The sequence below is a fragment of the Salvelinus fontinalis genome, chromosome 37 (assembly GCF_029448725.1).
Source record: "Salvelinus fontinalis isolate EN_2023a chromosome 37, ASM2944872v1, whole genome shotgun sequence".
In the NCBI taxonomy this organism is placed as follows: Eukaryota; Metazoa; Chordata; class Actinopteri; order Salmoniformes; family Salmonidae; genus Salvelinus; species Salvelinus fontinalis.
In genome coordinates, this window is record NC_074701.1 from 18,447,896 (window position 1) to 18,475,368 (window position 27,473).

General features: G+C 45.0%; 1 protein-coding gene across 1 annotated transcript in view; it reads left to right on the forward strand.

Moving 5' to 3' along the window:
* ttc27 (tetratricopeptide repeat domain 27) overlaps positions 1-27,473 on the forward strand; it is a 122,131-nt gene that overhangs the window by 74,568 nt on the left and 20,090 nt on the right. Inside the window, exons 10-12 of the mRNA XM_055902268.1 lie at positions 5,075-5,188; positions 13,677-13,772; positions 16,809-16,931. Of these exons, the coding sequence (XP_055758243.1) occupies positions 5,075-5,188; positions 13,677-13,772; positions 16,809-16,931 (333 nt within the window). The remainder of the gene's footprint in view (positions 1-5,074; positions 5,189-13,676; positions 13,773-16,808; positions 16,932-27,473) is intronic.

The following is a 27,473-nucleotide window of genomic DNA, read 5'->3' on the forward strand; positions in this document are numbered from 1 at the left end:
AACTCTGAATCAATTATATTTATTTGGGGACAGGCCGAAACATTTCATGGCAATTTAGCTAGCTTGCTGTTGCTAGCTAATTTGTCATGGGATTTAAACATTGAGTTATTTTACCTGAAATGCACAAGGTCCTCTACTCTGACAATTAATCCACACATAAGGGTAAACCGAGTTTGTTTCCAGTAATTTCTCCTTCAGTCTTCTTCTTTGGACTTCATATGGTGGTTGGCAACCAACTTTAAGGTTGGTTACCACCACCAACTGGACAGGAGTGTGGACTTCAGTTCATCTTTTAATCACCCACGTGGGTATATGCTCCTACAAACCAATGAGTAGATGGGAGAGGTGGGACTTGCAGCGCGTCAAAAATAGAACGCGGACATTCGTTGCCGCACGCGAGCAGTTTGGATGAAATGATTAAATAACATGTATGTGTACGATTGTGCATGTAACGCGAGCGCTGTGGTCAGCATGTTAGGGTGGAGATATGAGCATTTCGTCATTATATTCAGATCGCTGGTGTAAATGGGAAGGTGCACAGCAGGAGCTAACGAGAATAGCTCAAATAGATATGAGAACAAGCGGACATAAACACTCATAAAAATACAGAACCTCGATTCTGCGATACAAGCATTTGGAATATCACGCAAAAACATACATTAGAATTATTCAAATTAATTAGATATCACCCAGCCCTACAGCAAACCCGTGGGAATTATCATGTAGGGGCCAGGGCTGGAAATAGGATTGTTAGATAAGTTGGTCAAACAACCCAGACAGTGTTTTTCTTATATCTACATAGATGTGGCAGCCTGACTTGTTACATGACGTAACTCAGTAAAGACTGTCTACAGTGAAATCATGGCTGGGACCTGGGGTAGGATCGGGTTTGCTGTGATCGGCCAAATGCCGATCTCCAATCTGTCCTCTGCCGCCCACTGAGGGCTTCTGGGAAGGGTTTCGGGAAGTGGTTGAACTGGAAGTGTTGCCATAGTGACATGGATACGATGTGAGTGGAGGCGGGAACGATGTGGGAGGAGGGTGACTACATCTTAAATTGTTGTTTCTCTGGCCCCGTAGGAGGAAGTCACTTTGTGATAATCGTCTCGCAACTTGGCACGGAAGTTGAGGGGGAAAAGAGAGGAGAGGCTTCCCATGGGGGTTCTGTTCTAGCTATCGTCGTTAAGGCATTCACTATACCCCTGTCTGTACACCACCATACTGATGGTGCTATTATTGTATTTCTTACCTTCTTTCCATACATCATACTGCTGTACTGTTCAACCCATGGGCTCTGGTGATATGTCTAGTGGAAGGTGGGGTATCTTGCCTTGTTTTTCTATCCCAGGCCTCAGCAATAGTTTGCTTCTAATTTGGCTGATTTCGATCAGGTCTCATGTTCTGACATGGCGCAGAGGCCAGACACTGTATAGCCAGGGGAAAACACATGTTGACTCTGCTCAGAGGAAGTGAGCTTGTGAGAGACAAAATATCAATTTGCTTTGCGGCTAAATATGTCACACAATGTTCCTGTGTGGAACTTTACTGATCTGCTCCTTCCCTAATGGGTTATTATTATACTGAACAAAAATATAAACGCAACATGCAACAATTTCAAAGATTTTTACTCAGTTACAGTTCATGTAAGGAAGTCAGTAAATTGAAATAAATTCATTAGGTGCTAATCTTTGGATATCTCATGACTGGGAAAACAGATATGCATCCGGTAGTCACAGATACCTTAAAAAAAGACCGGGGCGTGGATCAGTAAACCAGTCAGTATCTGATTTCACCAACATTTGCCTCATGCAGCGCGACATCTCCTTCGCATAGAGTTGATTGTGGCCTGTGGAATGATGTCCCACTCCTCTTCAATGGCTGTGCGAAGTTGCTGGCTATTTGCGCGGACTGGAACACGCTGTCGTACACATTGATCCAGAGCATCCCAAACATGCTCAATGGCTGACATGTCTGAGTATGCAGGCCATGGAAGAACTGGGACATTTTCAGCTTCCAGGAATTTTGTACAGATCCTTGCAGGATCTCGTCACAGTATCTGTGTCCATTCAAATTCCCATTAATAAAATGCATTTGTGTTTGTTGTCTGTAGCTTATGCCTGCCCATACCATAACCCCACCATGGGGCATTCTGTTCAAAATGTAGACCACAACAAGCCGCTCGCCCACACGATGCCATACACATGGTCTATGAGGCCGGTTGGACGAACTGCCAAATTTTCTAAAACAACGTAGGAGGTGGCTTACGGTAGAGAAATTAACATTGAATTCTCCTGCAAGAGGTCTGGTGGACATTCCTGCAATCAGAATGCCAATTGCACGCTCCTTTAAAACTTGAGACATCTGTTGCATTGTGTTGTGTGACAAAACTGTGCATTTTATTGTCCCCAGCACAAGGTGCACCTGTGTAATGATCATGCTGTTTAATCAGCTTCTTGATATGCCACACCTGTCAGATGGATGGATTATTTTGGCAAAGGAGAATGCTCACTAACAGGGATTTAAACAAATTTGTGCACCAAATTTGAGCGAAATAAGCTTTTTGTGCATATGAAACATTTCTGGGATCTTTTATTTCACATCTTTACGTGTTGCGTTTATATTTTTTTTGTAGAGTTGAGCACTGAATTTTGAATGTTCTCAAAATAGTTACCCTTGAAATTGCCAAGCAAAGACATAGGAATTTATTGGAAAAGCAACAAACCCTTACCAGCTTTCTCTTATTATCTTTTCATCTCTAACTTGTGCTCCTCTTGGCATCCTTCCTAAACTCTTTGTCTTGAGTCTCACAAAGGTCCCAGCTAGGAGAGGGAGGACAGGACTCTATAATATAGACATGTCAAAACTCCCCAGGAAGCAGAAATCAATGCCAAAACATGTTTTTTTGTTTTTTATTGAATTAGTCAATTTGTTCCCCATATGAGGATTTGTTACCAGCGATTAGTATTCGATATTTCACATACACGACTTCCCTATAAACCAAACTACATTTATAGCGCTCTGAGAAGATGGTGTTCTCACTTCCTGCCTCACTGGTCCCTAAGAAGAGGGCCCCTTCCCTGAGGGACATGTGCAAACACTACCCTCTGAGGTTCCAGTGGGCTTCAATGTACTGTATGGGATGCACCCAAACTGTCTGCCAGCTCCCTTCCCATCCCTCCTCTACTGGGTAGAGGGGAACATTGGCTGGGAAAACATCACCGGGACCTGCTCTCTAAATTTAAATACCACCTCTTGCTCGCCACTGGCGGTGACACATTCCTACTGCATGCGTCTCCTACACAGTGCAGTATGGAACCAAGTCCATCTGTTTTTAGGTCAAACAATATATATATTTTTTCTTGTCTTTGTGGCATTTGGGTCTATTTACAATGTACAGTAGATGTTGACTTGTATTCAAAGTTATTACACAGTTAGCTATTCAGATACCGTTCAATACAGATTTCCTGTAGATGTTGTTACAGCCCAATCCAAAACTTTATTTAGTAACATACCGGTATAATGTGAAAGGTCAAGTAATGTTGAAATGCCCGCTCACCCACTGCCTCCCTGGTCTGTCCTTTGGTAGACAGACAACCTCAGTCCTGTGAGACAAGATGTACTGCCGCTGTAGTAGGAAGGGGTCGCCACTGACTCCACAGTGAGTAATGTGCTTCCTGACCCAGACAGGAAGTGGGGCTCACCTCGCACCAAACCTCCGTCCTTGCTCACACCAAACAGACCCCCTCCCCTCCCCTCCCGTGGACCAGAGGGGTATACTATGTACCGGGTTTGACGAGTTAGTGAGGTAACTTTGGTCAACTCAGGATAACCGGTCATACGAAAGTGACTCACCTTTTAGCCAGGTCAATTTCTATGGCAACGAATCCTTCAGAAATAATAACTCGGTGCTAACTCCATTTATCCTGAATGAAGTGTCTAAGCCATGAGTTGAGGAGGTTGTTATACTTTATTTGAGCAAGACAACTGATGAAATATTTTATTAATCTTTTTTTTTGTAGTAAAATTATATATATAAAAAAAAAAATGCATATCATATGACACATTTGGTAATGACTGCATTTGCTTTCCAAAATGTACGTTTTTCACGCGATTGTATTTAGAAATTTGAACCTGAATGGCAGTTCCCATTCAGTCAAGACTGTCAGCCATTGCTAGTGTAACCATGAGTTTAACAGTCAAATTGCCAGGGTAAGAGTTTCCAAAACCCTTCGATGGGTTCTATGTCTATGGCCACAGCGCAACAAGCTGTTCCACAGATAGAAGGTGCAATAGGCGTGGGGAAAAGGTGCTCGTGCATTGATAAGCACACCGAAGACGGCATTGAAAAGTAATACAATTAAAAAAGACGGCACTTCTAAAATTCAATTTCACACCATAGCCTGCAGAATTTGCAAGATAACCGTTCATTCTTTTTGATTTAGGCACAAATAGAAATGTTGCACTGACTTGCCCGTGGATTGCTGTTTCAGCATTGTGTCAATAGAGTTTGGCACATTTACAAGCCTGCTAGAGTTAGCGGCAGGCGGACAAGTAATATCCACCGTCGTAGTACGGATGAAGCCTGACCTGGAATGTGAAGCTAACTGTAGCTGGCTAGCTTTATAAAACTCTGAGTAGTATCTAGCTTGCTTTGTAGTATACCACTCTGGTTGGAGTGAGAGGGCCTAATCAGGTTTACCTGCTCTAATCTGCTGGGTTTCCTGTACCTGCCTTTATTCCCATGGGAAGTCCTAGTGATGTTATAAGAGCGTCCTAATTTACTGGTTCTTATGCTTTGGTCAGAGATTACAGTAGATTACTGTTTTTGAGAAACAAACTATGTAAAAGGCTAATTTTAAAATTCCAGGAAGAATGTTGAAGATGTCAAACACAGCTACATATTTCTGTACGGTATTATGCCAACTTTTTCATGTATTCCTATGTGTGTGCCATCACTATCTGAGAGACCGGACTATCCCTTTAATCTGAGATTGAGGTTCCTAAAAGTCCATGATGAAATGAAAGTGTCTTGAATCTCCATGTCCTTACTGGTCTTTCTTCCCTCTCCCTGCAGTGCATATTGTCTCAGCCCAAGTTCTGGGCGGTGGAGGTGACAGCACTGTGTCTAAGGACCAAGCTGGAGAAGGGCAGCTCTCGGCGGGTGGAGAGGGCCATGATGCAGACACAGGTAAGAGCGATGAGGGGTCACACGAGGTAGGGTTCAACGAGATACTCGATGCCACACTCATGGTGAACGTCACTATTGGAAGCTCACATCTCAAGTCTCAGGTACTGTACAGTCGTGGCTAAAAGTTTTGGGAATGACACAAATATAAATTTTCACAAAGTTTCCTGCTTCAGTGTCTTCAGATATTTTTTTTCAGATGTTACTATGGAATACTGAAGTATAATTAGAAGCATTTCATAAGTGTCAAAGGCTTTTATTGACAATTACATGAAGTTGATGCAAAGAGTCAATATTTGCAGTGTTGACCCTTCTTTTTCAAGACCTCTGCAATCTACCCTGGCATGCTGTCAATTAACTTCTGGGCCACATCCTGACTGATGGCAGCCCATTATTGCATAATCAATGCTTGGAGTTTGTCAGAATTTGTGGGTTTTTGTTTGTCCACCCGCCTCTTGAGGATTGACCACAAGTTCTCAACGGGATTAAGGTCTGGGGGGTTTCCTGTCCATGGACCCAAAATATCTATGTTTTGTTCCCCGAGCCACTTAGTTGTCACTTTTGCCTTATGGCACGATGCTCCATCATGCTGGAAAAGGCATTGTTCGTCACTAAACTGTTCATGGATGGTTGGGAGAAGTTGTTCTCTGAGGATGTGTTGGTACCATTCTTAATTCATGGATGTGTTTTTAGGCACAATTGTGAGTGAGCCCACTCCCTTGGCTGAGAAGCAACCCCACACATGAATGGTCTCAGGATGCTTTACTATTGGCATGACACGGGACTGATGGTAGTGCTCACCTCGTCTTCTCCGGACAAGCTTTTTTCCGGATGCCCCAAACAATCAGAAAGGGGATTCATCAGAGAAATTGACTTTACCCCAGTCCTCAGCAGTCTGTGATGTTTTTCCTGGAGAGAAGTGGCTTCTTTGCTGCCCTTCTTGACACCAGGCCATCCTCCCAAAGTCTTCGCCTCACTGTGCGTGCAGATGCACTCACACAGCCTGCTGCCATTCCCGAGCAAGCTCTGTACTGGTGGTGCCCCGATCCCACAGCTGAATCAACTTTAGGAGACGGTCCTTGCACTTGCTGGACTTTCTTGGGCGCCCTGAAGCCTTCTTCACAACAATTGAACCGCTCTCCTTGAAGTTCTTGATGATCTGATAAATGGTTGATTTAGGTGCAATCTTACTGGCAGCAATATCCTTGCCTGTGAAGTCCTTTTTGTGCAAGGCAATGATGACGGCACGTGTTTCCTTGCAGGTAACCATGGTTGGCAGAGGAAGAACAATGATTCCAAGCACCACCCTCCTTTTGAAGCTTCCAGTCTGTTATTCGAACTCAATCAGCATGACAGAGTGATCTCCAGCCTTGTCCTCGTCAACACTCACACCTGTGTTAACGAGAGAATCACTGACTTGTCAGCTGGTCCTTTTGTGGCAGGGCTGAAATACAGTGGAAATGTTTTTTGGGATTCAGTTCATTTGCATTGCAAAGAGGAACTTTGCAATTAATTGCAATTCATCTGATCACTCTCCATAACATTCTGGGGTATATGCAAATTGCCATCATACAAACTGAGGCAGCAGACTTTGAAAATTAATATTTGTGTCATTCTCCAAACTTTTGGCCATGACTGTACATAAATACACAGAATAAGGCTATATTATTGGTTAGGCCAGTAATGCTGGTCTTCTTGAAGTGAAGGCACTTGCACTTGGTGTTATACCATTTCAAGGGCTTACGGGCAAAATTCGATCAATTCCAAACCTGGATTTACATGATCTGCTACACATGTCTTGCTATATGTCACATCATTAGCACAACAGTCTGCAAGCAGAAATAAGCTGCATGCCCTCTGAAACCCACCCAGCCAAACTCTTTACATCAGTATTTCCACAGTGAGCTATCTGTGAAAGCAGAGGGGACATGTGGATAACTTAGCGGAGGATAGACATACTCCCCCTGTGCAGGATGTTTGTCATGGGTGTCTCTGTGAAACCAGCCCCCCTCTTCCCCCTCACCGTCAAAGTAGAGAGGGACTGGCAACCTGGGAATCTACAGCCTCTGCTCCCTGTGATAACATAGTAAACTGAGCGAGAGCTTGCTTCTGTTGTGATGGTCTGTGTAGGAGGATGGTGTGAGGTTTAGACATACTATGGTAATACCACATACTATGGTATTCACAAGAATACAATTCCTTTATGTTTCCACAGAGCTTTTCACAGCTGAAGTGCAGACAATCTCTCTCACACACATACTTATACTTGCCCATGCACAGAGGTATGATTTAGGAATCATTTATACTCAGGGTTGCTTCAAACTGTGCTGGGATGACATTATGGTGTGTGTGTACTCGTTGCTCTCTCCAGCCCCAGTGAGCTGTCAGTCGTAGACAGACGAGGTCAAAGTCATAAAGCAGGAGGTTGGGGCCTGGGACATGACGGTCTGACGTCGGGTATAGAACAGGACACTCTTAAAGAAGCCAGACACTGTACAGCTGCTCCATGGTTTTGTGACATAGAGCAAAGAGAAAAAGTCTGGTTTCAATCTCTCTAGCTTGCCCTCCTCAAATGTTTGCACACGGAGCTCTGCAGTCTTATCCCAAACCTGATTTGACAGACAGCGCCTGGAGGGGGGCCGAAATGGCTGAGGGGGTCCTTCAGGGGGAGCCGTGTGACAGGCAGGGTTGGTTCAAGTCATCTAGAGGGGTGGGGGAGGCTCATGGGGGGGACGGGAGCCACCCATCTGTCCATCACAGTGCGAGGAAGACATCAAGCACCAACTGATCCCACCGTCTGACACTAACCCCATCGCCACCCTGTCCCATTCCCCTGTGAGACAGACATGCTCAATCACCGTTTCCCCCAGAACGCCAAAACCCCAAAGAGAACCGCATCAGAGCGAGGATTGACAGGCGGCTCACACTCACCGATGACTGAGAGTTGGAGGAATTGAGAAAAGAAAAAGCTTGCCCTCTGCTTAGTTTCAAATTCTTTCTCCCTCAAGTCAATGTGTTTTGACTTCTAATCTCCTTGGCTGCTGAAAGAAACAAAGGGGAAAAGGGGAGGAAATATGTCATGTGTTGAGTTGTTTCATGTCATTTTTGGGGGGGGGGGGGTTGAGGCTGCTATTTTGATATGAGAGGTTCCTTGTTTACTAATTCCATTACAGACAGATTTGGGGGACATCATTGTTTTTTTACTTGGCTGCTAGATATTGTTCTCGTGAAGGTATAAATACTATCAAAGAGGCTTGTAGACAACAAGCACAGGTTCTTCACCAGACTACCTTCTATTCTTATTATTCCAATCAACTTCTTCATTGTTATTATTAAGGCAATAGTGGTGTAAATAATAGGATATAAAACACCATCAGTTACTGTCATTTCCTTGGCATGCCATAATTAGGTGTTTTTGTTTTCAGAAAGGTCATTGGCTATAATGCAAACTGGGCTGCTGTTTCTGATTAATGAAATCAATAGCTAAGCCAACACCAGTAGTGAGTAGTTTATGACATACTGTACAGTGGATTTGGAAACTATTCAGACCATTGACTTTTTCCACATTTTGTTATGTTACAGCCTTATGCTTTAAATTGATTATATACAACATTTTCCTAATCAATCTACACCCAATACCCCATAATGGAAAAGTGAAAACAGGTTTTTAGAAATGTTAGCAAATTTATTACAAATAGAAAACAGATACCTTATTTTCCTAAGTATTCAAATTGAGCTCAGGTGCATCCTGTTTCCATTGATCATCCTTGAGATGTTTCTACAAGTTGATTGGAGCACCTGTGGCAAATTCAATTGATTGGCCATGATTTGAAAAGGCACACACACCTGTCTATAAGGTCCCACAGTTGACAGTGCATGTCAGAGCAAAAACCAAGCCATGAGGTCGAAGGAATTGTCCCTATAGCTCCGAGACAGGATTGTGTCGAGGCAAAGATCTGGGGAAAGGTACCAAAACATCTGCAGCATTGAAGGTCCCCAAGAACAGTGGCCTCCATCATTCTTAAATGGAAGAAGTTCAGAACCATCAAGACTCTTCCCAGAGCTGGCCGCCCGGCCAAACTGAGCAATCGGGGGAGAAGGGCCTTGGTCAGGAAGGTGACCAAGAACGCGATGGTCACTCTGACAGAGCTCCAGAGCTCCTCTGTGGAGATGGGAGAACCTTCCAGAAGGACAACTATCGCTGCAGCACTCCACCAATCAGTACTTTATGGTAGAGGGGGCAGACGGAAGCCACTCAATAAAAGGCACATGACAGCCCCCTTGGAGCTTGCCAAAAGGCACCTGAAGGACTCTGATCTTGATGAAACCAAGATTGAACTCTGGCCTGAACGCCAAGCGTCACGTCTGGAGGAAATCTGGCACCATCCCTACTGTGAAGCATGGTGGTGGCAGTATCATGCTGTGGGGATGTTTTTCAGCGGCAGTTGACTGGGAGACTAGTCAGGATCGAGGGAAAGATGAATGGCGCAAAGTACAGAGATCCTTGATGAAAACCTGATCCAGAGCGCTCAGGACCTCAGATTGGGGCGAAGATTCACCTTCCAACAGGACATTGACCCTAAGCACACAGCCAAGACATCGCAGGAGTGGCTTTCGGGACAAGTCTCTGAGTTTCCTTGAGTGGCCCAGCCAGAGCCCGGACTTGAACACAATCGAACATCTCTGGAGAGACCTGAAAATAGCTGTGCAGCGACACTGCTTATCCAACCTGACAGAATTTGAGGAAATACAGGTGTGCCAAGCTTGTAGTGTCATACCCAAGAAGACTCGAGGCTGTAATCGCTGCCAAAGGTGCTTCAAAGTACTGAGTAAAGGGTCTGAATACTTACGTAAATGTGATATTTTATTTTTTATACATTTGAAAACATTTCAAAAGTTTTTCTTTGTCATTAGGGGGTATTGTGTGTAGATTGATGAGGGAAAAAACAATTTATAAAATTTTAGAATAAGACTGTAACGTGACAATGTGTGAAAAGTCAAGGGATCTGAATACTTTCTGAATGCACTGTATGTAGCTGGAGAACAATTCTAGCAATTGACCCTTCGCTAAGCCCTGCCCCCCTTGATTACTGTTGCAACCTCGGACAACATTTTCCCGGGAAGCCCAATTCCCCATTCAACCACTTGCAAAATCCCTCAGTGATCTCAAACTGTGTTTCTAATACACAATGAAATTAAACTAATCAGGAAACTATTGGGAATGTTGTGGTGGACTGTCATTACAATTGGTTCATCAAATTGTTTGTACTGAATTCAGAGATACTCAATGGCTCTGGATTCACTGTCAGTATGGATTCAAAGTTATAATAAGCACTTTTAGAGCTAACTAGTGCTCTCAAATCATATCCTGATGTCGACGGGAGATGGGAGTTGTATTCATTAAATTGCTAACTTAGCTAGCTAACATTTTGAGAAAAGTAATATGAAGTAGCTTTTATTTATTTTATTATTATTTTTTTTATTTTTTATTTTTTTTAGACACAGCAAACCTTCTTGCCACAGTTCGCATTGATGTGCCATCCTGGATGAGCTGCACTACCTGAGCCACTTGTGTGGGTTGTAGACTCGTCTCATGCTACCACTAGATTGAGAGCACCGCCAGCATTCAAAAGTGACCAAAACATCAGCCAGGAAGCATAGGAACTGAGAAGTGGTCTGTGGTCACCACCTGCAGAATCACTCCTTTATTGGGGGTGTCTTGCTAATTGCCTATAATTTCCACCTTTTGTCTATTCCATTTGCACAACAGCATGTGAAATGTATTGTCAATCAGTGTTGCTTCCTAAGTGGACAGTTTGATTTCACAGAAATGTGATTGACTTGGAGTTACATTGTGTTGTTTAAGTGTTCCCTTTATTTTTTTGATCAGTGTATTATGTCAATTACCCTATCAGAAGCTTCTAAAGCCATGACATCAGTTTCTGGAATTTTCCAAGCTGTTTAAAGGCACAGTCAACTTAGTGTATGTAAACTTCTGACCCACTGGAATTGTGATACAGTGAATTTTAAGAGAAATAATCTGTCTGTAAACAATTGTAAAAATTACTTGTCATGCACAAAGTGGATGTCCTAAACGACTTGCCAAAACAATAGTTTGTTATTAAGATATTTGTGGAGTGGTTGAAAAACGAGTTTTTGACTCCTACCTAAGTGTATGTAAACTTCCGACTTCAACTGTAAATGGCTCTCTAGATATGGTACGTTTTGTTCAATCTTAACATGGGTATCAAATGTGTACTGCTCTTATTTTGATTGCAAACTTCATATTTCTGCAACCTGTCAGATGGGATGTTTTCCTTCCTTGTGCAGTTGTATAGAATCAATATTTTATGGTTTTCTCATTCAATATACTTTAACCATCTGCTATAATTGTGTTCACAGAGCAACTTGGAACTCAGTTCAGTGAATCGGGATGTTTTTACTCACCAATCTCCCCCACCTCCTCTCATCTTCTCTGAACTACTGTGGCTCTCTCTCTAAGTAGGGCCTCTGGTCTACCAGAGTTCATCAAATGCCAACCGCTGTTTGTGCTTTGAATATATACACTGGCCGTGGAGAAACACAATTTATTAGTCATCTGCAGTCTGCTTTCAAACAAACCTTGCTTGCCATTAAGGGAAACCGATTCCACCAAGCCAACTGGAAATTTCATTTTTTATTCTGTACAATTTAACAAGGAATTTTAACATTCACTACGTCCCCACGCACAGCCTTTTATCAGCAATAAGTCAATTTGTTGGAGACACCTTTATGGTGGGAAAATATGCATATTGTTTTTATGCGCATTTTAGAATATTTGCATGTCGCCAATTGGATGGAGTCCTAGCTGTTTTTTTTTGCAACAGCCCTGTAAGTCACTTGGATGTGCTACCCATTCAATCTTAGAAACTATTTGTGGGGAGGGTACAAAAGTCCTCAGGAATTTATAAAGGACAGAACCCAACTGCAGGCATTATCAAATTAGAGCACCATTAAGCAAGCAAAAATGTCATTTTATCAAGGTCTAGTTGGTTTTGTGCAATGTTTCGCTTTAACAAAAGAGAGCATTTACATCTACCTGGAAGACTGAACGTTTGCACTCAAACACAAGCGTAAAGGCTGTTTGTTTTGGCATGAATAGACAGCCCTATTATATTCCTCATCCTGGTGAATTCTTACAGCTCTGCACTCTGTGTGCCAGCTCCCACTCTGCATGCTACCTGTTTTGACACACTGCATCACTCACAGATTTACTCCTAATGGTTTACTGGGCATTCTCATTCGTTGACAAGGTTTGTTTAGATGATACCGATTTCCAGAGAGGAACTGCTGTTGCTTGTTGACAGGATTTAGATATTGGTAAAGACAACTTCCCCAACCAACCATTAAACTGACAGAGACAAAAGATGAACATTGATGACAATCATGTGGGCAGAGTAGAAATGGTCTTTGAGGGAGCTAGATCAGTATTCATCTGAAGCAGTCTGTTTGACATCAACACTTTATGAGCGGGCATTGGATTTGTCTTTGAGTTTAAAATGTAAGGAAAGCTTTTTATCCCCCCCCGCCTCCCTGATTGTGTTGGCGTCTGTCTGTTAGTCTATTTGTTAGTGTTTTTGCTTGTGTCGTTCTGCCTTTTGTCCGAGTATGTGTGTCTAGGTGTCTGTTTCTGTCTGGCCTCGTTACCAGAAAATGGAATCACTGTGACTCACTCTCTGTATTTTCTCCATCCCAAACTGTAAAATATGTCCTGTTACACTCTTACCCATTTTCCTCTTAATTTCCTATGCAATGAGGCCAATCACATCCGAGCTGCCAAACTCCATCCACTGTTTATAATTAACTTTATCCTGGGTGGTCGGGATCCAAATCTCATTACAGGAAACTGGGCCCTGTCCAAGTCCCACAGATGACACCACCCAACCCAGCCATAACGACAGGACTCAGTCCTAGTCTGGGATTTGCTGTTAGGTTGAGGTTTATGAGCCATGGTATTGGATCATTGTTGTTAGACATAACTGTGAGTCAAGCCCAATTTTAGGCACAGACAAATGTCTCCTCTCAGATAGCAAGCAGAATGCGAGTTGTTGCTCTGCATGACGGCCCGCTGATAAAATGAGACTGAGAATGAGACAATAACAATTGGATAGCATCCAGCAGTGGCTCATTTGCTGTGACTGTGAGAGTTGTTTCCTGTTTATACCTTGTCTTCCTGGATGCCCTCAGCCAGTGTTCATTGAGTACCTAACAACCCGTACAACACAGATTGAGACAAAACACAGAACTCAACCAGATATCAGGGTTGGACACTGTCAATCAATGGGCTTTTAGACCTGTTGCACTCACATCTCAATCAGTACATTTTCAATTTGCTCGTGACTTGCCTTACCAGCTTTGCAGTTTAAATCTGTCATTTTGGGGGTTTAGTAATGAGGCTTTGCCTGGGTATGACTCTCTCTAGTTGATGCTGGATGTCTTTCCTCTCTTCCAGACTATAGTGGATTACTTTGAGGAGAAGAGCTGTCCTGTGACGGAGCGTCTGAAACTCTTCTACTGCTGCCAAGCTCCTCCCAGATGGGCTGTCCAGGTAACACCCCATCATTACCCCTGTCACTGCTGATTGGGTTTCTGATTTATGAATTGGTTTCGCTCCACTGTGATTGTGAACTTCATTTTAAGGGCCGACTCACTGTAACTGAAGTACCACACAGAGCAATGTCTTCCATCAAAGCTTTGACTTATGACTTGACCCATTGGAAGTCATGGTCATGATTAAACAATTATTTACATCAGGGTTATATGAGTGAACACTAATTCAGGAGAAATGGATGGGACCCATCCACTTCGCCGACTCTTTGAACTCCCACACCTTTGACGGTAGTCCGAGACTTGAAGAAGGATGCTGCCCTTGCTTTGTGACTGTCCTCTCGACCTCCTGCACGAGGTCCACTACCGCGTTGTCCCCAGAGGAGTCTCATCTATCACCACATGTCTGGTTATATGTGATTTAGTGCGTCAGAGCCTTGATCTAATCTGGACACTTGGCATTCAGACAATATATCTGTCAGGCTGAAGCTCCCTGTTAGCGCCGGCTGCTTTCAAGCCAAAGGCCACCTAATGGCCGCCTCCACTGCAGGATGGCCACTAAAACAGTACGTCTTTGTCCTCCAACTACCAGACAGTTAGTGCCCCTCAGGGTAGAAGCTGCATCAACCTGGTAGTCTTTATATGGTGTTACATGTAAGGCTTGTCTGTTTTTCTCGCTCTGTGTATATATTCCGGGAGATGAAGAGTGAGTGATTAGCCTTTCTGTTATTCTGAATTTGTAGCAAGCAGAAAGAAAGTTGACCATGGATGTGTTTATTTCTGTTGTTGTAGCACCTGTCTTGGCCCAGTCACTTTCTCCTTCCTTGTATCAGGTAAGGTGTTTTGAGCGGTGTAATTTGCTCACATTTTCCCTTCACAGAAATGTGAAGGGAGTAGTACACAGCGTTGTATGAGATCTTCAGTTTCTTGGCAATTTCTCTCATGGAATAGCCTTCATTTCTCAGAACAAGAATAGACTGAGAACATGAACAATGTCTACACTGTGTTTCTGATCAATTTGATGTTATTGTAATGGACAAAAAACAAGGACATTTTTAAGTGACCCCAAACTTTTGAACGGTAGTGTATATTTAAAGGCACAGGACTAGTCCAACAGATGAGGGAGAAGAGTGGAGATGGTGAGATAGCTAGGGAGAAAGGGAGCGAGAGATTGTGGGGTTGTAAGAAAAGGAGGGAGGAAGAGATATGACAAAGAGGAGGTAGAGAGATTGAGAGGGAGGGAGTGTAGAAGACAGGGAAAGAGAGAAATCAGTGGGGCAGGATACATCGCCCAGGCTTCATGTAATAATGGCAAACAGCAATAAAGCTGGAATTGAAGGCACCCTATTGCCGCCTGGGGAATTGAAAGTGCAAGCAAGGCAGAGAATCGTGTAGGCTGTGGTGATGTGTTTTTCCTCAGCGAGAGGCGTGCCCGGCATGTAACGATGGCCGTGTCTGCGCACAGAGAAGCTGTGTGGGGAGAGGAGGGACAGGAAGATGGGTTGAGATATAGCACATATTTTAAGATTTGCTTACAGAATTAATAAATCCCCATATAATTCAACTGTGTCTTGTCTGTCTCAGCACTTCCTGCTTTCAGGGAGATTCTGAAACCACAATATCAGGAGTTTTCCTGGAAACGGGTAAAGAGGCACAAATGGCATGTGCGCTGCCGTGTGTCCTATTAGTCTAAAAGTCTGCCGTTTGCCATTGGTGTCACGTCCTGGCTCTCCATGTCTCCCTGGTCACGTGATTAGGGTGGTTCACGAGTGGAGTTGTGGGACGGGTGTAAATTCTGATTTATGAGGTCCATCATCCCAGTGGGACGTGATATGTCACCCCTGAGACGGGATGGGGAGGCGATCACAGGAGAGGACGAGAGGTGATAAAACCCAGAAACCTAGGATTTAGTCTGTGACAAGACAGGCTGTGCTCCAGGTTCAGCTCCCACTCTTTAAGTGGACCGAGAGACAGGGTTTGGGTACAAAGTTAGGTTAGGTATGTTGCCTTGTGTGAAGATGACAAGATAATGGAAATAGATGTGAGGTCATAATAGTGGAGATGGAGAGATAAAAGATGAAGACACTACCCTGGGTGAAGACACTACCCTGGGTGAAGACACTACCCTGGGTGAAGACACTACACCGGGTGAAGACACTACACCGGGTGAAGACACTACACCGGGTGAAGACACTACACCGGGTGAAGACACTACACCGGGTGAAGACACTACACCGGGTGAAGACACTACACCGGGTGAAGACACTACCCCGGGTGAAGACACTACCCCGGGTGAAGACACTACCCCGGGTGAAGACACTACCCCGGGTGAAGACACTACCCCGGGTGAAGACACTACCCCGGGTGAAGACACTACACCGGGTGAAGACACTACACCGGGTGAAGACACTACCCCGGGTGAAGACACTACCCCGGGTGAAGACACTACCCCGGGTGAAGACACTACCCCGGGTGAAGACACTACCCCGGGTGAAGACACTACCCCGGGTGAAGACACTACACCGGGTGAAGACACTACACCGGGTGAAGACACTACACCGGGTGAAGACACTGCCCTGCATATGGCACCACAGCTTGGAATGAATACAACTGGTGTGTGTCTGCGTGTGTATTTAAGAACAGGCCTGTGGTAGTATTATTATTTTCACAATAATCAGGAGGATGGCTGCAGCTTAAACACTGATAAACGGCAGTACATATTTGCACCCTTGAATACAGCAGCTAGGGAAGACCAACTCTCCCAAGCATCCAGTGACAAAAAACAAGACTTTTATTGTTCTGAATGTGATAAAGGCCATTACCTCCATAAACAGAGCTGTGATGGTTTGTGGAGTGTATGCATATGCAGTGTTTCCCCCAGGATTTATTTCAGCGGTGGCAGAGCTAGGAGTGGGTTTTCCTGCAGGGGGCTGTGGATGGGGTCTTCCTGGGGCATACATCAACATGATATATAATTTTTTTACTGTTTAAATATGAAATGACTTATCCCATGTCTGAACCTCTCTCACATTTACAGAAGCAGCTCGCCAGCCTGCTGACAGACCTGGGCTGCACGAGCTCAGCCCTGCTAATCTACGAAAAACTGGAGCTGTGGGAGGATGCTGTCATCTGCCTGGAGAGGATGGGCCAGCATGGCAAGGTACAACACAGCCATTACAACCACCAGAAAAATTGTGACTGCCGTTCTCAGGGACAATGCAATACCCATTGCTTTACACAACAAAGTTATTTTCGTACTTAACATGGGCACCACACAAACACACTCAGAGAGAAGCTCATCTTGCACCCACTGGAAGAACAGTGAATATCGCCACTATCACCCTATTGACTAGCTATCTCGCTGTACTCCCTCCACCTCTCCGTCTGTCTGTCTGTGGTGCGCACCTGTTTATGCACTCGTTTGTGTTCTCTGGCGTTCCAGCTGTCAGACACATTAGTCCCAGGGAGCTCTGGCTCTGTTTCCCTGGTGTTGTTATTAACCTGTCTGGCCCCCTGGGAAACACACTTCCAGATAGACAGAAATATGGCGTGTTTGGGTTGGATCACACTCTCACAGAGCCCCCCCGTCCCTCGGTCAATGTCCTCTTGGTGGCGCTGATTGAATGTTCACTTTGGTCTCTTAATGGTGGAACACCAGGAGTTGGAAGTACAGGTCACAAGGGCAGCCAACAGCAACCAATGGCATTGGTTTTAGAGTCTGATTCCCACAGTGCGGCAGAGAATAAAGAATCAAAGATTTGGACGTATGGCAGCTGTTTGTTTTTGTTGGTCCTTCTTTTTGATAGCGGATCGTTTCCAATTTTTTTGGTGCAGAAAAGTCTCAATGTTTACACAGGTGTGTTTTTTCTCGCCCGACCTACCAGTGATCTCAGTCAGAATTGACTGAGGTAATGAAGCAGAGAAAAAAGGAAGAGCCAGCGGTAAGGCAACCTGCTTTCTCGCTCTCTTGCACCTGTCAGACGATGTTCTGTCAAGTCCTAACAGAAGTGCCACACCAGGCCAAATGGAGAACCCTGTAACACCTTCCGCCATATTGCTGTGGTTATGAAAGTCATTGATGAAACCGGTGCCAGATTTGCAGCAAACGCTCTGCGGCCGTTCTCCCAAACTGTTACGCAATGGACATCTGGTTCATTCTTGGTCAGATTCTCGCAGAAGTATTTTCTCTCTCTCTCTCGATCACCACTTGTCCTTTCAGTCATTGACCTTTTTAAGTGACATCTCCACATGATTCACCGGGTTCTCATAAATTCGCTGTAGCATCACCACATCCATCTCTCTGGATCAACAGAGTTTGGCTGGGACAGATTGAGCAGAAATGAGTATTCCACAAGCACACACACCATACTCCCTCCAGGTGGGCAGGGCTGACACACACCATACTCCCTCCAGGTGGGCAGGGCTGACACACACCATACTCCCTCCAGGTGGGCAGGGCTGACCCACACACACCATACTCCCTCCAGGTGGGCAGGGCTGACACACACCATACTCCCTCCAGGTGGGCAGGGCTGACCCACACACACACCATACTCCCTCCAGGTGGGCAGGGCTGACCCACACACACCATACTCCCTCCAGGTGGGCAGGGCTGACCCACACACACCATACTCCCTCCAGGTGGGGAGGGCTGACACACACACACACCATACTCCCTCCAGGTGGGCATGGCTGACACACACACACACCATACTCCCTCCAGGTGGGCAGGGCTGACACACACACACACCATACTCCCTCCAGGTGGGCAGGGCTGACACACACACACCATACTCCCTCCAGGTGGGCAGGGCTGACACACACACACACCATACTCCCTCCAGGTGGGCAGGGCTGACTCACACACACACCATACTCCCTCCAGGTGGGCAGGGCTGACTCACACACACACCATACTCCCTCCAGGTGGGCAGGGCTGACACACACACCATACTCCCTCCAGGTGGGCAGGGCTGACTCACACACACCATACTCCCTCCAGGTGGGCAGGGCTGACGCACACACACACCATACTCCCTCCAGGTGGGCAGGGCTGACTCACACACAGTCCCAACCCTGAATGCGAGGCCTGCGGGCCTTTGTGCTCTGTTATTGACTTACAGCTTGTTTTGTCTTCCAATCTGATTACAGAGGTGCATTCTGGTCAATAAAGTAAGTCCTTCATTCTAAAAGTATGCGCTTTGGCCAAAGCCAGCGGTCCATGTAACATGATAAAAAAATGCTAGGCAATCCATTTGTCTGGAGAAGACGGGTAGATTTCAGTATTCTCGGTGTCTGAATGCATGCTTAATGTGAATGAGCCATAACCGGCCGCAGCCTGAGAAAAAAACAGAAGCTAAAATGGACAAACGGGAAAGCGGAGGGGGGAACGGAGCTTCCACCGTTTGATAGCTTCTGCCAGTCTTGAGCACATGATTTAAGTTTATCCACTAGAGTTTTGAAGCTAATTGTCATATTACACCAGCTTCTGTGCAAACCTCAATCACCCACGTGGGTATAACCAATGAGGAGATGGCACGTGGGTATATGCTTCTAAAAGCCAATGACGAGATGGGAGAGGCAGGACTTGCATCACGTTTGGTGTCACAAATAGAAGCAACTTCTATTTTAGCGCCTGGCAACGCAGACGCTTGTTGGCGCGTGTGGGTGCAATGATTGAATAACATGTATATGTACATTTATTTTGCAATGCTCGCACACACGCCGCGTCTGGTTTGAGTAGCGTGTTAGTTGTAAGTATTTCCAGAAATCGCCCATATCTGGTAAATAAAATTTCTCCTTCAGGTCCTGATAGGACATAAGCCCTCATTTCTCATATAGATCCCCTATTGCATGCATGCCGTGTCTTAGGAAAACAACGTATCTGGGAGGTATGGCTATGTAAACTGATGGGTTGTGACATATGGAAGACTCTTTTTTTTTTATATATACTTGGAAATTCCAAGGATCTTATGAATCTTAACCCAAACCTCTCGAATGTTGAAGGATTGGGTTAACCTCTTCAGTTGGTTGTCTCTGAATACTTTTTTGTGATATTGCCTCAATAGGCTTAAACGGGGCTGTGATAGACCTCTGTCTGAGTCCATCTCAAATGGGAATCGTAATTGCCCCAGTGTCTGGCCAATTTGGCTACTTCAAATGATATGTTGTATAGGTTACATTGGGTAATGCTAGTCCTCCTTTATCCCTTGTAGCATATAACTTGTTGACATTTATTCTGGTTTATTTCCCATCCCAAAGATAATCCTTAATCATTTGATTGTACTGCTTAAATAGTAAGGGGGAGATGGTCACAGGGAGTATCGTGGACACATAATTCAACTGTGGCGCCACAAACATTTTAACAGTATTTATTTTTCCCCTTAAAGATTAAGCAACCTCCATTTATCAAGATGATTCTTTATTTTTTTGTAGTAGTGGCTACATTAAATTAATGTAGCCACAAGATAATCACGGTACTCCATTCTGTTTATTTGTGTTTACCTGTCGGCCCCAGCCGCGAACTCAGGCTCTGTGTGTAGTTAATCCGACCCTCTCTGCCTAGTCATCGCCATTTTACCTGCTGTTGTTGAGTTAGGTGACTAGCTGCTGTTGTCTCACCTGTTGTTTTAGCTAGCTCTCCCAATCAAGACCTGCGATTACTTTATGCCTTACTGTATGTCTCTCTCAAATATCAATATGCCTTGTATACTGTTGTTCGGGTTAGTTATCATTGTTTCAGTTCACAATGGAGCCCGTAGTTTCACTCCTAATACCTCTGATACCTCCTTTGTCCCACCTCCCACACATGCGGTGACCTCACCCATTATAACCAGCATGTCCAGAGATACAACCTCTCTTACCCAGTGCCTGGGCTTACCTCCGCTGTACCTGCACCCCACCATACCACCTGTCTGCACATTATGCCCTGAATATATTCTACCACGCCCATAAATCTGCTCCTTTTATTCCTTGTCCCCAACGCTCTAGGCGACCAGTTTTGATAGCCTTTAGCCGCACCCTCATCCTACTACTCCTCTGTTCGTCGGGTGATGTGGAGGTAAACCCAGGCCCTGCATGTCCCCAGGCACCCTCATTTGTTGACTTCTGTGATCGAAAAAGCCTTGGTTTCATGCATGTCAACATCAGAAGCCTCCTCCCTAAGATTGTTTTACTCACTGCTTTAGCACACTCTGCCAACCCTGATGTCCTTGCCGTGTCTGAACCCTGGCTTAGGAAGGCCACCAAAAATTTCCATACCCAACTATAACACTTTCCGTCAAGATAGAACTGCCAAAGGGGGAGGAGTTGCAATCTACTGCAGAGATAGCCTGCAAAGTTCTGTCATACTTTCCAGGTCTATGCCCGCCGACCCCCCCCCCCCCCCCTCAGCGCCCAGCTGTGCCCTGGACACCATCTGTGAATTGATCGCCCCCCATCTAGCTTCAGAGTTTGTTCTGTTAGGTGACCTAAACTGTGATATGCTTAACACCCCGGCAGTCCTACAATCTAAGCTAGATGCCCTCAATCTCACACAAATCATCAAGGAACCCACCAGGTACAACCCTAAATCCATAAACATGGGCACCCTAATAGACATTATCCTGACCAACTTGCCCTCCAAATACACCTCTGCTGTCTTCAATCAGGATCTCAGCGATCACTGCCTCATTACCTGTATCCGCTACGGGTCCGCGGTCAAGCGACCACCCCTCATCACTGTCAACCGCTACCTAAAACACTTCTGCGAGCAGGCCTTTCTAATCGACCTGGCCCGGGTATCCTGGAAGGATATTGACCTCATCCCGTCAGTTGAGGATGCCTGGTCATTCTTTAAAAGTAACTTCCTCACCATCTTAGACAAGCATGCTCCGTTCAAAAAATGCAGAACTAAGAACAGATATAGCCCTTGGTTCACTCCAGACCTGACTGCCCTCGATCAGCACAAAAACATCCTGTGGCGAACTGCAATAGCATAGAATAGTCTCCGTGACATGCAACTGTTCAGGGAAGTCAGGAACCAATACACGCAGTCAGTCAGGAAAGCAAAGGCCAGCTTTTTCAAGCAGAAATTTGCATCCTGTAGCTCTAACTCCAAAAAGTTCTGGGACACTGTAAAGTCCATGGAGAACAAGAGCACCTCCTCCCAGCTGCCCACTGCACTGAGGCTAGGTAACACGGTCACCACCGATAAATCCGTGATAGTCGAAGACTTCAACAAGCATTTCTCAACGGCTGGCCATGCCTTCCTCCTGGCTACTCCAACCCTGGCCAACAGCTCCGCCCCCCCGCTGCTACTCGCCCAAGCCTCCCCAGCTTCTCCTTTACCCAAATCCAGATAGCAGATGTTCTGAAAGAGCTGCAAAACCTGGACCCATACAAATCAGCTGGGCTTGACAATCTGGACCCTCTATTTCTGAAACTGTCCGCCGCCATTGTCGCACCCCCTATCTCCAGCCTGTTCAACCTCTCCTTCGTATCATCTGAGATCCCCAAGGATTGGAAAGCTGCCGCGGTCATCCCCCTCTTCAAAGGGGGAGACACCCTGGACCCAAACTGTTACAGACCTATATCCATCCTGCCCTGCCTATCTAAGGTCTTCGAAAGCCAAGTCAACAAACAGATCACTGACCAGATCGAATCCCACCGTACCTTCTCCGCTGTGCAATCCGGTTTCCGAGCCGGTCACGGGTGCACCTCAGCCACGCTCAAGGTACTAAACGATATCATAACCCCCATCGATAAAAGACAGTACTGTGCAGCCGTCTTCATCGACCTGGCCAAGGCTTTTGACTCTGTCAATCACCATATTCTTATCGGCAGACTCAGTAGCCTCGGTTTTTCTAATGACTGCCTTGCCTGGTTCACCAACTACTTTGCAGACAGAGTTCAGTTTGTCAAATCGGAGGGCATGTTGTCCGGTCCTCTGGCAGTCTCTATGGGGGTACCACAGGGTTCAATTCTCAGGCCGACTCTTTTCTCTGTATATATCAATGATGTTGCTCTTGCTGCGGGCGATTCCCTGATCCACCTCTACGCAGACGACACCATTCTGTATACTTCTGGCCCTTCCTTGGACACTGTGCTATCTAACCTCCAAACGAGCTTCAATGCCATACAACACTCCTTCCGTGGCCTCCAACTGCTCTTAAACGCTAGTAAAACCAAATGCATGCTTTTCAACCGGTCGCTGCCTGCACCCGCACGCCCGACTAGCATCACCACCCTGGATGGTTCCGACCTAGAATATGTGGACATCTATAAGTACCTAGGTGTCTGGCTAGACTGCAAACTCTCCTTCCAGACTCATATCAAACATCTCCAATCCAAAATCAAATCGAGAGTCGGCTTTCTATTTCGCAACAAAGCCTCCTTCACTCACACCGCCAAACTTACCCTAGTAAAACTGACTATCCTACCGATCCTCGACTTCGGCGATGTCATCTACAAAATAGCTTCCAATACTCTAGAGACTCAGCAAACTGGATGCAGTTTAACACAGTGCCATCCGTTTTGTTACTAAAGCACCTTATACCACCCACCACTGCGACCTGTATGCTCTAGTCGGCTGGCCCTCGCTGCATGTTCGTCGTCAGACCCACTGGCTCCAGGTCATCTACAAGGCTATGCTAGGTAAAGCGCCGCCTTTATCTCAGTTCACTGGTCACGATGGCAACACCCACCCGTAGTACGCGCTCCAGCAGGTGTATCTCACTGATCATCCCTAAAGCCAAAACCTCATTTGGCCACCTTTCCTTCCAGTTCTCTGCTGCCTGCGACTGGAACGAATTGCAAAAATCTCTGAAGTTGGAGACTTTTATCTCCCTCAACAACTTTAAACATCTGCTATCTGAGCAGCTAACCGATCGCTGCAGCTGTACATAGTCCATCGGTATATAGCCCAACTTTAAACATGTTAAACATGTATTGTAAATGTTTATCAGCACAGCATTATGACAGCATTTTCAAAACTGCAGAGGGGGTTCTTGCTATTATTTTGTAGGTTTCCTATACCATTATCTTCTGTAGAATGCATTTATTATACCCAGTTATTTAATCCCTGATGGCACCCATTTTAACTGAAATGAAGTAATTGCAGCAGGAGGACATCAATTGGATACAGGCATAGACTGACTTCTGCCAATTCATCTTATAACCAGATATCTGTGACAACATCTCAATTGTGTTCAAAACCAAAGGGATTGATGTGGCCGGTTCCCTAATAAGTAACAATATGTCTTCAGCATATATAAACAGCTTATGCTCTCTGGCACCTCCCATCACTCCCTTGATTCCTGAATCAGCTCTGATTGCTGCTGCCAAGGGCTCCAAAAATGGAGTAAAAAGGAGAGGTGAGAGAGGACTGCCCTGCTGGGTTCTCCTCGACAAATTAAAGAAGAGCGCATACCATTTGTGAGGACTGCTGTTCTTCGATTGGAGTATAATACCTTGACCCACTTGATAAATCTAAGGCAAAAGCCAAACTTTTCAAGGGTATACGTCAAAAAGCCGCACTCCAACCTATCGATTGCCTTCTCTGCATCTAGGGAAAGGGCTGCCACCTGAGTATCCTCTTTTTGACTCAGCCGCATGAGGTGAAGCAAACGTCTAAGATTCTGTGGAGGTTCTACTTTTTACACATCCCACCTTATAATATGAGGTCAAACCTTCTCCAGCCTCATGTCTAGTACTTTGGAGAGCAGCTTACAATCAATTTTGATTAAACTGGGTCAGTGGGGGGGGTCTATCCTTCTTGAGAATGAATTAAATGAGTGCCTTGTTAAGTGTCGGGTAGGTGCTCCAGTTCCAGAGCTTCTGCGTACACCTGTGTTAATATAGGAGCTAATACGTAAATATTCCTCTTATAATACTCAGCCGGGAAGCTGTCTAATCCTGGTGACTTTCCAGACTTCATTGAGGTGATGGCTGTTCTTATCTCAGATTATAGTATAGGAGTGTCCAAATCCTTTATTTGATCTGGGGACAACCCCGGAAGCTTTATTTTTGGGAAAAAAGGCATTCAATTTAGCTGGGTGTAAGTTACATTCAGACTTGTATAGAGTCAAATAAAAGTCACAAAACACATTGTTATTATCTTTTGTACCAGTCAGTACCTCCCCACTTCCATTTTTAATAGCTGGTATTACAAAACTGGCATCTGTTTGTTTCAATTGTCTAGCCAATCATTTACCAGTTTTTTTCACCACTTTCAAACATATTCAGCCTTTTTGTTATAGATCTCATGTAATTGAAACTTCAGATTACAGACTTGTTTCAATAGTGACTTTTTCCATCTCTTTAATTTGAGAGGCTAGTTTTTCAACTCTTTCTTGATCTTTTCTTTGTGCTATTATTTTGCCTTTAACATAAGCTTTAGAGGCCTCCCACACTGCTCAATTTATCAGTGGAACCAATGTTTGTTTGAAAAAAGATCTATTTGTGCGGATAGGTCAGTGGATAATGACTCCACCTTAGCCAGCACAGTCTGTTCAGATTTAATGATAGCCACCATTACCATGTCTAGGTCGGGGGGAATCAGAGTCCGTGTCAGGTGAGCCCGAGGCTTCAGCAGAGGCCTGCTCTTTTGTGGCCCGCAGCCATTGTTGTCTCGACATTTTATTATTAAAAGGCCGGCATTTTCCGGGAAAAAAGCCAGATTAGTAAATTGGGTTCGATTCTAAATTAAATGTTACAAATTGAACACGGTGCGGGAGGTGTTGGTCAAGTATTAATAGTAAATTGTTTGCCCTGGGTGGTTGGAGCACAGAGAAAATGCGTCTTCACATGTTGTTACTCACCAGTGCCCCAGCCTCTTCCTTGTTGCTGTAAAAAGCCTAATTTTATCTGCCAGCTCCTTGGTCATATCGGGAAAGAATGATAGCTTGCAGCCCATGATAGCTTGCAGCCCTTCCAAGGCACCTCTCTCTTCTCCCAATACATTGACTTCGCAGAGGCCAGCACTCACTCTCTCCAGATCCCTGAGAAAGTGGATGATGATCGGTCTAGGCAGATGATTCTCGCAAGGTATTGGTGCTAGGGAACGGTGGACTCGTCCAGATCCACCTCCAGGGCCTTCGAGATAATTTGTCTGATGCATTCCCACGGCTTGCCATTCTCCAGGCCCTCCTTGACCCCTAAAAGTCTTAAATTGAGGCACCTGTCTCGGTTAGCTGCGTCTTGCACGCTTCTGTGGAGATCCTCATACATTTTGGCTTTCTTCTCTGCTTTCTTAATCAGTTGGTCATTGTCATCCTCCAGCGTTGATATCCGACCCTCTGCCTCATCTAGCCACTGTAATATGACCAATACATCTTCTTGCATATCCATCTGAGATTGCTTGACCTGAGAAACATCCGATTTAAGAATGGTGCTGACTCTACCCATTTCTTCCATGGCCTTCTGTAGGGATGATTGCAAGGCCGACAATGAGCTAGGTTCTATGTTCTGCCCTTTCAACGTCATGCTTGCTGAAGAAGTGCTAGCAACAGAGCTAGTCCTGTTAGCCATTGCTAATCTGAATTCAACGCAGACATTGCTGAGAAACTTCAATAAAACAACGAAAATAAACTTCCCGGCTCAAGCAATTATACTAAATTAACTATTCTGTCAAACTTAGAAGAAATTGGGAGGGTTTTATCTGGAGGCTCCTTTCAGACAACCACCTTGCTTCGCAGAATCACGTGATTCCCATTGTTCAGTTTTTCAAAAATATTCCAAGCCTGATTGGATTCCCTTTGATGTGCAACTGCACTGTGGAAAATTACTCTCCCCTCACAAAAACGATTCATGGCTCCCACTGTAAGACAGGGCCCAAGCAACAGATCTAGCCAAAGGGTGATTCCTCTCTAACCTTAAACAAGGGTTCAGAGAACTCCGTATTTGATTTTCCCAATGCAATAAGGGTGTCTCTCTACCTCTCCTCCCGCTCTCACTCTGTCTTTATGGAGGAGCACACGGGGGGTTCTGAAGGGTGGCCATGCTCTGAGGTTATTCACAATCACCCTTTTCCATTTCCCCAGAAGGTCTACTGAAGTACTACTTTAGATTCAAGTCATTCTCCAGTGAGAAGCACATAGTCTCTGTCTTATTGCCTGGCAAGAGCATGTCAAGGGCAATATCATAAGAGAGTTTTCTAATCAGTTAATTCTTTGCCAGCAGTCGGCTGTAGGTGTGCCCTGTTGATCTTGTGAATATAAACTCCCTAACATGCATTTTTCATGGTAATACATTTTTCCATTCGTTCAGGGAAACAGTTTTTCCTGGGTGTGCAGCACCCTTCCAAATAACTGAATGGCGGCAACTACAGGATTAAATGCAGTACATATAGCTGTAAAACTGACTTGTTTAAATATAAGTAAAAGATTTGTTGAAGGCCAGAACTTGTAAAGGATCAGGATCCAGCAGCAGTGATTGGTGTGTGTGGTCTGGAAAAGGCCATGGCAGCCCAGTTCTTTGTTTTGATCAGCAGCACTAGTGTGTGATGTGATGGCAATTTGTAACCCTGAAGAACGATTTTGATATTTGAAGGAAAATCCAATGGAAATGGTTTTGTAATGCGCTGTAAATTGTTGGCTAGCTCCCTCCAGTAGAGGAAAAGGGTTTAATTCTAATGTGGATGCACATGTCCTCTAAGATGAGTTTGTCCGACGTTATATTCTACTATAGTATGTGTGGTCAGGGTAAATACAAATATGTGACATAT